Below are 18,660 nucleotides of genomic sequence, written 5' to 3'. Positions count from 1 at the left end.
CACATTGCACCTCAACACACCCCAGTCAACACGCCTCACTACACCTCATTACATCGCACCTCAACACACTGTACCGCACCACACCCCAGTTAACATGCTGCACTGCACCGCAACACACCATGCTGCACCTCAAAACACCGCACCACACCCCACTCAACACACCACTCTGTACCTCAAAACACTGCACCGCACCCCAGTCAACACGCCGCATTGCACCACAATCAACACACCGCACTGCACATCAACACACTGCACCCCAGTCAACACTCTGTACCGAACCTCAAAAAATAACACACCACACCCCAGTTAACACGCCTCACGACACCTTAACACACCACACCTCAACACACTGCACTCCACCTCAACACACTGCACTGCACCACAACACACCATATTGCACCTCAACACACCAAACCACACTTCAGTCAGCACACTACACTGCACCTCAATGCACTGCACCACACCCCAGTCAACATGCCTCACCACACCATACCGCACCCCAGTCAACATGCCGCACTGCACCTCAACAGACAGCACCTCAACACACCACACCACACCACACCCCAGTTAACACGCTGCACTGCACCTCAACACACAATGCCGCTCCTCAATACACTGCACAACACCCCAGTCAAGATGTCACACCGCACCTCAACACATCGCACCCCAGCTAACACCTGCACTGCACCCCAGTCAACACACCTCACCACACCTTAACACACGACACACAGCGCCTCACCACACCACACCGCACCACACCCCAGTTAACACGCTGCACTGCACCTCAACACACCATGCCACACCTGAATAAACTGCACCACACCCCAATCAACATGCCTCACCACACCTCAACACAACGCACCACACCCCAGTCAACATGCCTCACCACACCATAACACATGACACCACACCTCAACACACCACACCACACACCAATCAATATGCCTCACCACACCTCAACACACCACACCCCAGTCAACACACCTCACCACACCTTAACACACCACACCACACCTCAACACACTGCACCTCAACACACAGTACTGCACCACACCCCAGTTAACACACTGCACTCCACATCAACTCACCATGCTGCAACTCAATACACTGCACCACACCCCAGTTAACATACTGCACTGCACCGTAACGCACCATGCTGCACCTCAATACACCGCACCGCACCACACCCCACTCAACACACCACTCTGTACCTCAAAACACTGCACCACACCCCAGTCAACATGCCGCACTGCACCTCAACAAACTGCACCGCACCCCAGTCAACACGCTGCACTGCACCACAATCAACAAACTGCACTGCACCTCAACACACTGCACCCCAGTCAACACTCTGTACCGAACCTAAAAAAAAACACACCATACCCCAGTTAACACACCTCACGACACTTTAACACACCACACCTCAACACACTGTACCGCACCACACCCCAGTTAACACGCTGCACTGCACCACAACACACCATGCCACACCTCAATACACCGCACCGCACCCCACTCAAAACACCACTGCACCTCAAAACACTGCAGCGTACCCCAGTCAACATGCCGCACTGCACCACAATCAAAATGCCACACTGCACCTCAGCACACCACACCCCAGTCAACACTGTACCGCACCACAACAAACCACATCACACACCAGTCAACACACCTCACCACACCTTAACACACCACACCACACCTCAACACACCGCACCACACCCCAATCAACACGCCTCACCACACCACACCTCAACACAGTGAACCACAGCCCAGTCAACACACCTCACCACACCTTAACACACCACACCACAATACACCTCACCTCAAAACACCACACCTCAACACACTGTACTGCACCACACCCCAGTTAACAAGCTCCACTGCACCTCAACACACCATGCCACACCTCATTAAACTGCACAACACCCCAGTCAACACGCTGCACCGCACCTCAACACACTGCACCACACCACAGTCAACACACCGCAGCCAAACTATTGATCCTGAGAATAAAGCGGCCAGTGATCACTCATTCATCGATTTATAAAAATCATAAAGTAGAGAATAACTTGTTTGCGTGTTTAAGAGCACAGAAAATCTAAAATAAGTTTTATTTTTTATTTATTTGTTTTTTTAATTTGACACAAAGAAATGCCACGAGTGCACCGAAACGAAAATCAAATGGACCTCTGGGCCAAACAACACCTAGAGAACAAAAGGAAACTGACCCACGAGAAAAAAGTAATGTGGCCACGTGGAAAAATACATTCACAGAACAGGAAATGCTCAACACCAATGGATCTGTTGTTCTGTTGTTCTTGACTGCTCAACAGCACCTTCCTCAATGAGAACATTTCAGTCCCTTTTTTGAGTGTTGTACTTAACATGTTTTTAATTCTTTTACATGGTAAAAGAAAACAGTGCTGTCGCGTCCCCACCGCCCTCATTCCCTTTCATTTTGGAAAGCTGGAGAAATGTCATGATATATTTTGAGAGTCACTTTTTATTTTGCATTTCTCTGTAAACATCAACTCCCTACAGTTTTACTCCAAGACCCTCCCTGTCCGGTCTGTCCTGCAGGGTCCGGAATGTGCTCGCAGTACTTGTGCTGTAAACTCTGTGCGCAAAAAGACCACCTGTTAAGGACTGGCCTGTGCCCTCTGCATTGGGGGCAGGATCTGTGCGCTTGGCAAAAAAGGCAACAGGTAGGGGCCACCCAGCACTTACATGTCCCTTCCAGTATACCTCATGTCATTATGACCCATCCTTGGTCCCACACACCGCCCCTTGCTTCCCCACCCTCCCAACACATAGGTTTTCCCACACATCTTCCCCTGCTGACACAGCCTTCCAACTCTTAGCTTCGTTGCACAAACAATTCCCTACTTCCCCACTACTCCAACTCTTAGCTTTGTCTCGCACAGCCTCCAGAGCTTCTCCACTTGGACCAGCTCTTAGGTTCTTCCACACACCTTCCCTTGCTTCCACACTATTCAAACTCTTAGGTTTGTCCCACACACCTTCACATGCTGACCCACAATTTCAACTCTTAGCTTTGACACACACATCTTCTGCTGCCCAGTGGATCTCACCTGCTTTTAAATAACTTCTTCTGCATAACCTTTCAGTACGCCATTTCCTGCGTCCTAACCACATAACTCTCACCTTTGTTACTCATGTCATCTCCCAGTACTCAACCACCTGATACTCACTCCTATTCCTCACTTGATCTCCTCCTGTCACACTATCTAACCTACAATGCTACTCCTCAAACCAAATGTAGCTGCTGCCACCCAACAAAAACCCCTCTGACTCCACATCATCTCCGCAGTCAAACATTTGAGTGTTCACTGATGCTTCTCAAATCCCTGCTGCTAAACCAGAGAAGCACTGCTCCCCTCACACCTTCTGATGCTTTCAAAGTATACAGCTATGACTGGTTCTCAAAACACTGCTGCTGCCCAACAAGACTCAAATACCTGCTGCCCTCACACCATCTCCTGCTGATAAACCATTGGTGTAAATGAGACTATCTTGTACTATTCAACCATCCACCTTCCTTTTTCTGTCCTTTGCACCATCACATTCTGCTTAACCAATAGACTACTGCTTCCATCACGCCAGCACGTAGAAATACCCAACCATTGCAACTATACCTGCTGCCGCCCCTTGATTAGTTTGCTGCTGTGCAAATGAGGAGCTTTGGCCGAGGTCCCTCACCCCTGCTGCTTTTGGGCCACCCCTTTCTCCTTAACCATCTCAAGTAAATGTGTTGTCTCAGGGACATTGCCTTGATAGGCCTTTAAGAAGGTAATCAGATGAAGGTCGAAAGATGGGATCTCCTCAGCTCTACTGTTCTCCCTTCCTATGAGAATCCAGCCGTGTTCATGAAGTAAATTTAGACTGGAGTATATCCCACTGCCAATGGAAGCCAGCCACCATTTCTCATATATGTGTCTCACTGACAGCCATTGCATCTCATCACTCATGCAATGTACCTGTGTAGAAAATATCCACGTTTCAGAACCTGTTGTAGAGCAAAATGCATACACTAACCTCCTGGAACCAAAACCTGGAAATATGGAAATATTTTCCCGGAAGATCAAACGAAGGCCAGAACCAGAAATCCATAATTTTCCCAGAATATGAAAACACTTTAAGCGCATGTCTCTGAATTTTCATTTTTTCCAGCATGAGATTTACCCCTAGTCCCGATTCTCCTGAAGAATTTAGTGCAATTTTTAGGGCTGAAAGTCTAAGGCAGTAGTTAAATGTTGTATCAAAAATAGAGTGCACCCAAGAGCTCCCTACTTACAAAAATGGTGAAAAGGTCTTATCTTCTATGAGGCTGAATGTAAGATTTTTGAGCTCCTGGACAGAGCCCACCATTTTGTAGCCAAGTTGATCCAGCACCTGTTGGCATGCATTTTGGGTAAACTCTACAATCTCATATGACAGAGTCAATCTCCAGCTCTCAGCAATTGCTGCAGAATTTCTCACTGTTCCATATTTGTGCTTTGCAGAAGAGTCGTCACCCCTAGTGTTATTCATGATCCATCGCTCTACAGTTCCATCTATGGGTATACCAAGAAAGGCATAGATCTCCTCAGTTTTTTTCATTGGATCCCTGGCCAGGTCTTCATACCTCACCAACATGTACTTGCCTTTCAGCCATGATGGCCTATTCAACCCAGTAGAAACGGAATTCAAGAAATCCTCACAGACGGTGGTGAGCTGGGTGGCGTCCAGGTTGTAGGGCTTTCTACCTGTGGCCTTCCAAATCCTCCATAACCTGTAGGTGTCACGGAAGGTTTCACTTCTGGAAGCCAGGATACCTCTGGGGTCTCTAACCAACTGGATGACCTTCAGGTTCAGCCTGGGGTCTTCCACCAATGCTCTAAGGTCATTGACTTCAGGAACACGCACTGTTTTGATAGCCACATGGCCACGCTCTCTACAAGACTCAGTGGCCAATGTCAAGTTCAAGGTTCCACATTTCTTCATGCAGTCTCCTTCCTCAATGTTCACATCAATTGGTCCCATAGCCTCACAAACTGGTGGGGAACACAGGGCCTTACTGGCACCCCTTCGGAACAGTTTGTCCGTTGTGTGGTTGACTGGCTGTGGCTTAATGTAGTTCTCCAAAAAGTAAAGATCACAGTCATATAAGCTTCTCAGAAGGTCCCTGCTGGCACCCAGCATGACCCGTCGGTCAGCAGTGCTCTTACTCAGGGACAATTTTGGAATCAGTGTGTACTGGACATGATACAGTGGCTCAAACAAGTAAAAGATGTCTGAGTGTTGATTGAACAGCTGCCCACCGAAGGAGGATCCGCTCCTGGTGGTTGCCAATATGAGGATGTGGGTCTTCTTAGAGAGGTTATAAGCTGAGGTTGGGCTTTCCTCGCACAGACCATCCGTGTCTTGGCCCAAACTACAGTTGGTTGGATTGGGGATGGGGCACGGGTGAAGGGACTTTGTGGTAAAAGTGCGGATGGCGGTATACTGGATTGCAATGGAAGCCAAGGCTAGTAGGAGGACAGCCTTCCAGGAACATTGCATGGCTGGGCGCCGTCATGAAGCTTCTCCTCGGTCCTCTGTGTATCTGTAACACAAAACAAATTCAACTCTTGGTTAATCTAGGAAGACACGTCAAGCATAGAAAGAACATGATGGAAGGGGGGCTAAGCTGTAGTAAACAAAATATTTTCCTGTAGAAAACACTTTGTAGCAGCAAATGTCAACCTCCTCATAGTTCTGTTATCTTTGAGCTGATCTCCATAACCCTCCATACAAATGTTCCCTACAGGGGATGACACTGCTGCTGTGCATGAACTACAAAAGTTCTCTTGTTACAATTCTAAACCAATGAGAAGGAAATACAAGACCTACTTTCTGAAAGAGGAACTTCTATCCACACTACATAATGCCAGAGTAACCTTCACCTATGCACTCTTTTTCCTAAAGGAGCCCAGCCTAGTTCTTCCTCTTACAAGTCTCTCTTATTCTGTCATATTAAAAACAGATGTGTCAGGCCCTTCCTCATTACCAGGGCCTGCTTATCTAAGCAACGTTTCTTTGTTATACCGTCCTTCATTGTCCAGTATGAGATCCCCCTGCCAATCTCGCTCGTTATCCTGGGTGTCGCAGTGTTGATCTTGCCTTCATCCCCTTATGAAGCATGTGCGTCTTCACCATAACACCACCCTTGTTGTCCTAGTCCTCCATCTTCATCTTTAAACCATGATTTTTACTTAATTTGTTTTTTTTTGTTGTAATTTTCTCAAGATTCCAATTTCAATATTCCTAAGCTGAAGCACTTTCCCACCATCTCCTTTACCAAACAGTCCACTCACCGAAGCAATTCCAATACTTTCCTTGATAGTTCAATTGGGTCTTCCCACCAAACCACTTGCCTTAAAATGATACAATATACATACACAAGGGGTATACCCAAATCACCCTCCTATACCTGGGTATGGGACACTATCATATACAAAAAAGTTAGGTACGGAGGAACCTATCTTTTTTTGTATATGTTAAAATTATACGAGGCTGTACATGAAGAAACTATCAGTCTTTTGCCAGAAAATTCTTCCTCTCAAATAAATATGTTTGAACAGCATTGTAAGTAACCCAGTTTACAGGATTCCCTTCTTGTTTACAAACGTATAAACGGACTCTATTGCTTTCTTCGCACTCACAGACTCTGTTCTCAGCCTCTGGATAAGGGTGTAAGTGAGAAACAAGCAATTCTTAGACCCTCTTCTCATACTGCCAATGCCCCTTAAACTATCTTTTTACATGAATTTCCAAAAGGACAATGGGCTCCATTGATAAGTTAACTGAAGTACCCATTCTTCAGTCCTTCACCAATATCTCAACATGCGTGTCCCTCTCAACACAACATTTGCAGGCTCCTATCTTGTATACATCTACCAAGTGTCTGCCATTGGAATGTTGCTTGCATGGATTTTAAGATTTTTCCTCTATCATCCTTTCTCCTTCAACCATTCCTAGACTGTCCACTCTCAGTGTATCTTTTACTAGAGAATAGCCACACAGATCCACTGCCATGGAGGGGCCTCCAGCAAATGAACGCATATTTACCTTCCAAGGTTTTCGCCCATCTCTGTCTTTCTTTTGTGGCTTTCTCAACAATATCCACATGTAAGATCACTTCCACTACACGACTCAATCTTCACAATCTATCAGAGGCAACTTCTTCAACCAGTTTCTTCTTGACAACCATTCTCATTCTAAATATTGCATACTACAGTCGTTGTGAGAAGTTGGCCTGATATATGATGTCACTAATTCTAGTGTACACCTTGTATCAGTCCAAACAACCCTTATGGTGATTGGTTGTAAAGTCAACCTTATAGACCAGCTATCCTAGTGGTAGCATGGACAAGAGCAGTCTTGGGCTAAACTCTGAATGGCATGTGAAGCCAGCTGTTATACCATATGTAATCCCTTGAATACCAAATGAAAGGACACCACAACAGATATTTATAAAAATAGAATGTATTTATTCTAGTCAAACCCTCAGCACTCTTTATGAGATTCGAGGTAAGTACAACACAGTCTTATTTAAGCATACATTAAGTCACACAGGTAAGTAATACAGTTAGGCCCTAGGGGCCACGCAAACCATATAGTAAGTAAGTGGTATAAGGACCACTGTCACGAACACAGGATAGGCCTAGGCCTAGGGAATCGCTGGGGCTACGCTATACTACCAACAGTTAGGAAGTGGGAGGCCCACGGGATTTAGGTGCAGAGTGGAAGCACTCACGCGTAATGCGTAAAAGTCGATAGAATCACTAGCAGTTAGAAATTAACAGTTTTAGGACACTTCTGGCATAGCTAGAAAGTCGAGACTCGGAAACTAGACCCTAGGATAGTCAATACCCTTGTGAGCACCGAAGTACCCAAGTTACCTAGCCCACGGGCTGCGGGTGCATAGGTGTGAACTTGCGTCGGGTTTCGTCGTGGACTTCTATGGATGCCTGAAGGAAAGTTGCTGACAGGCAGTCAGTGAAGAGTGTCCGGTGGATCCCAAGGTGGGGATCAAGAAGGAAGGAACCTGCAAGCAGAAGGGACAGAGTCTAGGTCACCAGCCAGGAGCCGGGAAGGAACCAGGAAGGAACCAGGCGATGTCGTGAAGATGCAGGTGAAGAGGTGAAGCTTGTCGCAGCAGCCACGGGTACCAGGAGACGTCGGGGACGACCAGGACCAGGAGGTGAGCTGTCCCACGAAGCCTCTTGCTGTCGGCGGTCAGATATTCACCTTCCTACAGTCGTCGTGCTGCGGTCCTGCCAAACTCTTACCAAACATTGGTAGACCCTGCCCTGGCCTTGCGGTGTAGAGCTGATGGCCCATTCTACCGTTCCCTGGACAAACCTCGCAGATTAATATTTCGAAAGCACTGAAACCTCAACCAGCACCAGCGACTCCCATTCAACAGCATTTTTGTTCAGTGTTTTTCAAAGCTCTGAACACAAAAGATGGAATTCCCTTCGACACTACTTTCTTACGTTAACTCCACTTCCAACATATGGACATTGGTGTCATTGGTCAACATCATTCGGCTCTTGGTGTCAAGTCAACCATGTGCAATGTTACACCTTTTATAAATTGCTTAAGCTCCTGAAAGGATTTCCCATTCCAACTCAAGCATGCTCCATTTTTCATGACATTTCTCATGGTAGATGTCCTTTCCTAATATTCAACTAGATTTTGGTTAAATGTCATTTAGGAGTGCCTCAGGCATCTTTGCCGTATTACTAAGTACTTAGGGCCCGATCTAGAGTTTGACGGATGGTACTCCATTCTCAGGGTGGCTTCTGACAAAACACCTGCCACATTGAAATCTGTCAAATTTACAGATGATTGCTGGTCTTGTGGTGATCTCTGTACCTTGACAGGAACTGCTGTCATGGCAGCTCCTGTCAAGGGACCAAAAACATCGACGTCCACCATCGGTTTCGAATGCCATCCAGCAAATGTTTACAATTTGTTTTTCAATAACAAACCCCTACATTTTTCTGTCGGCACTGACTGAATATCAAAGACAGAATGTCATGGTATGTGAATATAAAGGACAAAATGTCAAAACCAAAATATCGAAAGATAAGTAAGTATAGATTTTCTATACCTAACTCCAGCGGTTGGCAGAGTTTGTGGAGTTTTGCCACTCAGTGCTCCACTTGGAACGCAGAGTTCAGCAAAAACTCTGCCAACCGCTGGCAGAGAGGAGTTTTCCAGTGTGCTCACCCCTAGAATTGATCCCCCAACAAATAGTGCGCCAGGAGGCGAGTATGCAGAGTTCTGGAGAAATGGGGCGGGACTCAGATGAGCTGTCAGCAATCCCGCTGTGTGGGACTTACTGGTGGTAACAGGAGGGGTTCTTGGTCCCGAGCAACCCTCAGCAGCCAAGGGGACTTCATCCCTCAATCAGCAGTGCACCAGGAGGTGCGTTTGAAGAGTGGTTGAGAAAGGAGGCGGGCTGGTGACGAGATCTCAGCAATCCCGCTGTGTGGGAATTACTGGTGGTAACAATAGGGGTTTTTGGCCTCCAATGACCCTCAGCAGCCAAGGGCATTCATCCCCCAATCAGAAGTGCGCCAGGAGGTGCATTTGCAGAGTGCTTGAGGAAGGGGGTGGGGCCTCCGGTTCAGCCTCAGCAATCCTGCTGTGTGGTACTTACTACCGGTAACAATAGCGGTTCTTGACCCCAAACAACCCTCAGTAGCCAAGGGGACTTTATCCCCCAACTAGTAGTGCACCAGGAAGCGTGTTTACAGAGCGTTTGAGAAAGGGGCGGGGCATCCGGTTCAGTCTCAGCAATACCTCTGTGTGGAACTTACTACTGGTAACAATAGGGGTTCTTGGCCCCTAACAAACCTCAGGAGCCCAGGGGACTTCATCCCCCAATGATTAGTGCGCCAGGAGGCTCGGTTGCAGAGTGGTTTAAAAAGGGAGTGGGGCTTCCAACGAGGTCTCAACAATCTTACTGTGTAGGACCTACTGGTGGTAACAATAGGGGTTGATGGCCCCCAAAGACCCTCAGCTTCCAAAGGGACTTCAACTTCTTTCCCCAAACAGTAGCGCACCATCCGGCCCGTTTGCCGTGTTGTTGAGAAACGGACCAGGACCTCCAATGAGGTCTCAGCAATCCCGCTTTGTGGTCCTTACTGGTGTTAACAGGAGCGGTTCTTGGCCCCAACTTCCCTCAGTATCCAAGTGGACTTCATTAAGGGTGGCCGAGCAATACTTCGCCCGCTTACAGAACTCTGCAGAGTTTGTCAGTAACTCCGCAGAATTCCATGCAGTGAAACTCCGCGAGCTTCGCCCAGGCCTAATTATTATACCTTCACAATATATAACTTCAAGGTACGTAGATGTGGAGTCAGGAGTATAAATCAGTAATTCCTCTATATGAACTTACCTTCAATAATTATGGTCTTCAATATTTTATTCACAATTAATTTTTTTAAATTATTTTAATATTTTATATAGCGCTGGCAAGACCCAAAAGTATCTCAGTGCTTTACAGCATTTTTGAAGCATTACCATTCAGTCATGGTACAGTACACATGCCTTGACGGGGTTTGCATCATTATCAGTACATGACAGTACAGTCTAATTGAAGAGGCAGGGGTTGAGTCATATTTCAAGCTATTTGGAGGGGTGTGTACATTCCACAGTGGAGATTCCAGGGTCGGGTAGTAGTTGTTTACCAGAGGGTGAAGGTGCTGGTTCAGTAGGAATTATTTTAGTTGTCTCTTGAAGCTCCTGAAGGAGAGTTTGGTTCTTATGTGTACTGGGAGGGCGTTCCAGATTTTGGGAGCATTGCCTGAAAAAGAACGAGTGAGTGCTTTTTGTTTATATTTCTTGAGGAGGATGAGAAGAAGGATCTTCTTAGATTCCTCGCTTGGCCTGTTTTTGTACGTTTGAATGCTAGGCAGTTAGGTTTCGCTGTGTGTAAAACTTTGTGGGTGAGACACATTGTTTTGAAACAGCACTGTGCTTCTACTGGAAGCCACTTTAGATTTACAAGTGAGGTAGAGATGTGGTTCTATTTCTTTGTTCCAGTAACCAGTTTTGCTGCTGCATTTGGAGTGGTTCTTAGGGGAGCCAGGTATGATTTCAATGTGCCTGTGTGGGTGCCAGTCCTCTTATCTCGTCTAGACAGAACCAGTACTTGTGTTGGGTGGTCTGGGTAGCATTGGAACTCTTAGAGGAATGGGAGATGGAGTCGCGTAGCGTTGGGAATGTTTATTGAAATGAGCGTAGGGTGGAATCTTTGGCTTGTATCATGACATTGCCATTTCTGCATATTGTGATTGTAGTGTTGCCTTTGAATGTGAGTGAGTTGGCGTTCAGGAATTTTAGGCCGTAGGGGATGTCGGTGATATTCGTTATTAGCCCTTATTTTTTAGGTTTGTTCTCCATTTCTCTGGGCGTGTGGTGTATAAGATGAAATCTGTTTTCTGTTGTCCTACGAATGTGTTGTAGTAGAGAACTGCTATGAGAGTTTTGGGGTGTTGTATGAGCAGAATGTGTTTGAAGCTTTTGGTGTCATTGGTGGAGAAGTTGCGAGGGTAGATATGGAGAAAGAGTTTGGGCTGTGTGGCTTTAGGTAGTTGGGTTGTAAAAGGGTGCAGGGTTCAGTGGTGGCCTCCAGTTTCTGACGTGAGTTACCTGCCATCCTCATGGTATAGGGGTCTTTCCAGGACCTTGAGGGGTAGGGAAGGGGCATTTGAAAGAGGTCTCTGTTTCTTCAGGAATGTTGCCTGAGATGGAGGAGTAGTGGTAATTGAGTTAGACCTTAGTTGCTTCAGGAGTAGGGTTTATTCCCTATTTCCAATTAATCTTGGGGTTACTACAAAGAGGGGATCTAGACAATGAAGTATGAGTATTAGTGATTGCCAGATAGTGGTGATATGGCACTAGAGGAAAACTAGTCCAAGATGGCCGCCGTGTTGGGGGTTCTCAGAGATTTCCTGTATTCTCCTAGGAGTTCATGTAGATCTGGCCTGTCTATGGGATGTGGTTTTTCATGAGAGGGGAAAGCGAAGGTGAGATTTTTGGAAATGCCATTATGAATGGTTTCAAAGTTTTGATGGCTGGTGTTGGTTTTTGGATTGTGCATCTGGGCTGTGAAGAGGATAGGTGTTTGCAAGTGGCTGACCAACCAAGTTGTCTATCAATCAGTGTGTATGTAGGGACTCTTTTTATTTCTGTTGATGATAGGTGTTGTGATTCTTGAAATGAAACAATTGGTGCGATAGGTTGAATCTTTCCATTCTTTTCATTTACATTTCACGTGTGTATCAAATATAGATTTTGTTATTACACTTACTACACAGTAGCTTATACTTTTTAGGTCCTGAGGAAGGCTAGACACTCTTTAGGTCATCAATAGCTGAAACATGTAGAACAACCCACTAAACTTAACAGTGGCAGTTTATTTTTTCAAAACAGCCTTAGCAACAGATTTTAATCTCACAGTTTTCGTTCTTTTTTGCACTGCGCCCACCACTGAATAGTACACCACAGCTCATCATACTTTGGATTTTAGTATATCCTAGGAGATCCTGTAAAACAACCCTGCGCTCCTCCCTCACAGTGAGGGGGTTGTAGCCCTCGGCTGTACTAGGGGTTACAGCCGGGAGGAGATCCCAGATGATGGAGCATGTCACCTCTTGGTGAGTGATGGGATTCCGTTTCCCTATATGGGTTCACTTAGACGTGTTTAGATACTGGTGAGCAGTGCAGGTTGCCAGTGGGCACCAAGTAATGCTGTAGACCTCTAGACAATTTAGTGTGTTTCATAGTCTTTTGGGAAAGTGTCTTTGTGGGTTGTTAAATATATTTCCCGTGGACCCTCCCTCTACCGGTTTTTGTACGTGATTCTAAGATGGCCGCTCCTTATGGAGGGAGCTTGTAAATGGGGTCTCTGTGGACCCTTTCAGCCAGTCAGAGGCCTGGAGTTGCCCTGGGCAACCCTGCAACCCACAGGGCCACAACCAGTCAGTGAATGGAAGCAGGGTGTGAAGGAAAGTATATACAGGGCAGCGTGTACAGCAGTCAACTTGCCGGTTACTGTATTGCACAACCGTCTTTGCTGGGGGTTTCCTCAGGCATTTCTTGTTCTCTCTGCCGTCTTTGTCGTGGGTCTCTACGTGCGTTTTTGTCCTCTCAACATTTTTTAGGGCATTTGTTGTTAACGGAAGGGCTGCGCTTTTCAGGTTTTATCAGCTCTGTGTGGTTATAATTATCAATGAGTGTGGGGGCTCTGGATGTATGAGGGACCCAGAAACCAGGCATGGTCTTACCCCTTTAGGACCTGACACCAGGAACAGAATGCAGCACCATTATACATTCTGTGTGAGTCCGCGCCAGGCACAGTCCTCAGACGCCGCAGGATTTGTCGTCGTTAGGACCTGGCACGGGGACTGTGAGCAGCAGCAATCGCAGTGGGAGACCACATCAGATTTGGCCATGCCGAGTAACCATTGCTCTATTCACTTCCCGTGGTTCTCATGTAGAGCCTTGGAAGGGGAGGCACACGTCTTGCTCTGGGTGGGTTTTTTAGGCACCTACGTGCTGCTTGTATGACCTGATATCTTCCCTAATTACCGGCCCGAAAAAATAGAGTCGGGCAGCCAGACATCCAACTCTTGGACAGTAGGGTTGGATTTGGGGCAGGTTGAGGCTTTGTTGGGGGGATTGCTACCCTTGCAGAAAGTTACGGCTTCACTACTGTGGTCTTCCCGGAGGTTCGGCAGTCTATCCGTTGGTGACTGCCGGGGGGATGTTGTAAACTTTGTGGTCCTTACTTGCTCACCTCGGTGTTCCCTTGGTGATCAATCACACTCTCTCATGTAGTCCCCACTCAACAGGTACCTGTTGAGGCAGCGGGCATCCGACTCCTGGACATTGGGCTGAATCAGGGCAGATCAAGGATTCATCAAGGGAATTCCTGTCCTCACAGATACAGCCTTGTCTCGACTCCCAGGTATGAGCCTCTAGGAGCTCACAAGTTACAGCGATGGTTTGTTGTTTGGATGGCAGAGGCATTCCAGAGGATTTGATGGTTGGATGGCAGAGGCATTCCACAGGATTTGATGGTTGGAAGGCAGAGGCATTCCAGATGATTTGATGGTTGGATTGCTGAGGCATTCCAGATGATTTGATGGTTGGATGGCAGAGGCATTCCAGATGATTTGATGGTTGGATGGCTGAGGCATTCCAGATGATTTGTTGCTTGGATGGCAGAGGCATTCCAGATGATTTGATGGTTGGATGGCAGAGGCATTCCAGATGATTTGATGGTTGGATGGCAGAGGCATTCCAGATGATTTGATGGTTGGATGGCAGAGGCATTCTGATGATTTGATGGTTGGATGGAAGAGGCATTCCAGATGATTTGATGGTAGGATGATGGCAGAGGCATTCCAGATGATTTGATGGTTGGATGGCAGAGGCATTCCAGATGATTTGATGGTTGGATGGCAGAGGCATTCCAGATGATTTGATGTTTGGATGGCAGAGGCATTCTGATGATTTGATGGGTGGATGGCAGAGGCATTCCAGATGATTTGATGGTTGGATGATGGCAGAGGCATTCCAGATGATTTGATGGTTGGATGGCAGAGGCATTCCAGATGATTTGATGGTTGGATGGCAGAGGCATTCCAGATGATTTGATGGTTGGATGGCTAGGACAGAACAGGGATTTCCACCAAATGGTGATCCCAGCCCGTCGGAGCTCCTGCCCCTGAGGCCATTTTAGCCACAATATTCTTTTATCACTAAATTCCTATTGTCGATATTCAGAAGTACAATCCTGATTAATTGTGCAAAGTGCTGTGGTTTGCGACACACGTGCATGCGACCATGAGTTCACCATGGTGTAGGTCATGAGATCGAGGCACTCACTGCTTATGGGTTTGTACAGTCAGTATACGCATTTCTAACATCTTCCAGGTGCTGCACTGGAGTTTACAGTGCCTAATATGAGCACACTGGTGTGTAGCAGCCCCGGCTCAAAACATCAGACAGACAGACACTGGCACATGGTTTTCAATACAGTAATACATGCAGAGAAAATCTCGGAAAACATTTGTCATTCTGTGCTGAAAAGTTTAGCAAAAAGTACATTTGCAGAGAAAAAGCTTGCATATATTTTCCGGCTTAGATGGAGTCGATCAGAAAGAAAATAATCTTTATATGAAAATTGTCTTGCTGAGAAACTTTGGTTGGAAGGAGATAGACTGGATGACGTTCCAATCTCTGAGAAAAGCAAAAATCAGTAACATCTTTGATGCCAACCTGCCAGATAAACCCCATGGGGCAGATTTACAAGAACGTGATGCATCTATAAAGATGCGTCACTTTCCCTGCGCCACAATTAGAAACCCTTGAGCCTCTATGGATGCGCCGTATTTACAATACGGTGCACCATGGCGCAAGGATTGATAGATGCGTCCGCTGGAGTCGTGTCGCAAGCATGACGCAACTCCAGCAATGGAGGGGGAGGCCTATCCTCATTGTGCTGCGTCACTCCTTACGCCTGCTTCAAGCAGCTGTAAGAATTTGACGCAGTGGTGTCCGAGAAGTGGCGCAGTGAAATCTTGTAGATTTCACTGCGTCACTTCTATGAGGCTTTTTTGCATAGGAACGCCCACCCTGCATACAATATACCTGACACAGGTATAATGTGGCGTGGGGCTTTTACAACGTGACGCATCTCCCTAGATTCGTCACGTTGTAAATGGGACGCATTTTTACGCTGCTGCTGCGTCACGAAAAGTGACGCAACAGCGGAAAAAATGATGCAAGGGGTTTGTAAATCTGCCCACTTGAATACAAACAAAACCATGTGGTCAGAATGTGCCTGAACCTTTATAAACCAGTCCAAAAAGTGCTCCACCGGCTTTTGTTATGCGCAAGTCTTCAATTCAAGGTCAGTGTACTGGGCAAAGCTGGGGGTACTTACAAGAACCTTCACCCCTCTGGCCCTGGCATCTAATCAAATCAAACATTTATTCATCAATTCAGACCTCTACTGAGGTCAACAATACATTTTTGAAAAGAAAGAAACATTAGTAAATATACTTAATGACCATGAATTCATCAAGTGCAAATACAATAGTAACAAGGATTTTAAAAATGTATATACATTATTTCAAACAAATTCATTTGGTGGAGAATTAATAAGAGACATCCGATCCTTCACAGTAAGTACATTATTCCTAAAACGTACACACACACACAAACGCGCTCACACACACAGGCACACACACACACACACACGCGCACGCACACAGGCACACACACACAGAGACACACACGCGCGCGCACGCACACAGGCACACACACACACGCGCACACAGGCACACACACGCGCGCACGCACACAGGCACACACACACACACATGCGCGCACTCACACACACACACACACGCGCACGCACACAGGCACACACACACAGAGACACACACACGCCTAGGGTGACCAACCGTCCGTAAATTTCACGGACCGTCCATAAATTGGACCTCACGTCCGTTGTCCGTGGGGATCCCTTTTACGGACGCCTTTTGTCCGTAATTTTGGGCCTGTCAGGTAACAGAGCTGTTCCCCTGCGAGAGGCCTCAGCTCCGTGATGGGCCGCCTCGCACTTTTTTGATCACAAGAGCAGCCCCTCCCTGCCCATTGTCATTCTGTGTGGGGATGATTGCCACATACAGAGTGACAATGGGTCAGTCTGGGCTGGTACAGCATGTGGTGGCCTCCTCCAGCCTTGGTCTAGGGCTGAGCATTCTGTTCCATGGAAGTGCAAAAACGCCCATGCTGCTGCTACCTGAGAATCCAGTTAACCAAAGGAAGGGGTGAAAGAAGTCCAAAGGAAAGGATTATAGTTCTTTCAGAGTCTCATCATTTTAAACTGAAGCATTTTCAATATTATATTCAAGGAAGCCAAGGTTACTGCTTTTTTATTTTATGCAACTAACAACCATTGACAAAGCCAATAGTTCTGGCTTGTTGTAGGTGTAACGTTACTTGTTCTAGGTGTAATGTTACTTGTTGTATTATATATCTGGACGCAATGACACAAGCAAAAAAAATACCAGTCGAGCGGCACATTATACTAAGCACAGATTTTTAGCTTATGTGTTTTAAGCCATGCCCGTAATTACATCGAACACCCTTTTGGAGAGACTCCCCTCGTTTTTTCATCCAACTTAAAGCTCTGGAAACAACACCATGTCACAGTCGCCCCACATCCAGGCACTGTGCATCATGCATGACTCATGCCTTCCACTTTTACAGATTGCCTATGTGCAGGGGCATAGTGAACCCTGCCCCACCCCTTGCATTAGGAACTACAGCGAGGGTGGAGTTCTTGATGGGTCTCTTCTGTCTGCAACTCTGTAGACAAAGGCTCAGCTCATAATTATTGTGAAAAGGTGAGTGAGTAAGTAAGTGAAGGGATGGGTGGGTGGATGGATGGGTGGATGGATGGATGAGTGAAAGGATGGATGGATGAGTGAAAGGGTCTATGATGGGCGAGTGAATGGGTGAATTGAGGAGTGAAATGATGGATTGATTGATGAATTGATAAATGAAAGAGTGGATTGATGGACGGATGAGTGAACGGGTGGATGTAAAGGCTTGTAGATGGACAAAAGGATGGATAGATGAGTGAAGGAGTGAAAGGGTGGATGGATGAGGGAAAGGATGGATGAGTAAAAGGATGGATGAGTGATGGGTTCAATGGATGGATTCATGAGTGGATGAGTAGATGGATGGGTGGGTGGATGGAAGGCTAAGTGAAAGGGGAATTGAGAGAGAAAGTGAGGATGGGTAAATGGATGACTGAACGGGTGAATGGGTGGAAGGATGAGTGACTGGGTGGATGAATGAGTAAGTGAAAGGATGGCTTGATAGGTAAATGGCTGGATGGATGAGTGAATGGATGGGTGGAAGAGTGGATGGATGAGTGTACTGATGGATAGGATGAAAGGGTGGATGGATGGATAATGAATGGATGAGTAAAAGGGTGGATGGAGGGATGGATGGATGAGTGAAATGATGGATGGAAGGATACGTGATGGATAGGTTTGTAAAAGGTTGAATATGGACATGGATGGGCACACAGATGGAAGGACAGAATGAATGGTGAAAGACTGAATGATGGATGAAAGTATGTAAGCCTCATTATCTTAAGCAACATTTCCTATACATTGACTTTAACATTTATATGAGTGATTGTCTCTATATAATATGTGTGTGTTGTAACGCACTCCAACACTCTGCCCCACATACTTGGGATGAGTAGGACTATAGAAGACATTAAATACACGAGAGAGGGTCTATGTGAAGATGAGGGGCGCCATCGGAGGGTGGTAGCAAGGCCAGCCTGGCCGGACCGGGCATTGGGCGTTTCCCTGCGAGCTGGAAAGGTGGGGAGGGGCGGTTTTGTTACCATAAAAAGACCTGCACATTTGCTTAAAGCTGCGCGCATACTTAAAAACCATGAAGTGCACAATTGTCTCAAGCTAATATAAACTTATTTTCACTTGTACTTAAGTGGTTGTCTATTTACTTACTTATATACTATTGCGCGGCCTCCTCTGACGT

The 18,660-nt window shown here is 46.5% G+C and overlaps 1 protein-coding gene across 1 annotated transcript in view; it reads right to left on the bottom strand.

Moving 5' to 3' along the window:
- Nucleotides 1–2,305: 2,305 nt before the first annotated feature.
- The window catches only part of CHST1 (carbohydrate sulfotransferase 1), a 224,160-nt gene continuing 207,805 nt past the window's right edge, over nt 2,306–18,660 (bottom strand). Inside the window, exon 3 of the mRNA XM_085646716.1 lies at nt 2,306–5,608. Within this exon, the coding sequence (XP_085502842.1) occupies nt 4,315–5,565 (1,251 nt within the window). The 5' untranslated portion in view covers nt 5,566–5,608 and the 3' untranslated portion in view covers nt 2,306–4,314. The remainder of the gene's footprint in view (nt 5,609–18,660) is intronic.

This window comes from Triturus cristatus, chromosome 3_1 (assembly GCF_964204655.1).
Source record: "Triturus cristatus chromosome 3_1, aTriCri1.1, whole genome shotgun sequence".
NCBI lineage: Eukaryota > Metazoa > Chordata > Amphibia > Caudata > Salamandridae > Triturus > Triturus cristatus.
Note: the sequence above shows the minus strand (reverse complement) of the source record. Positions and strands in the feature narration are given on the sequence as shown.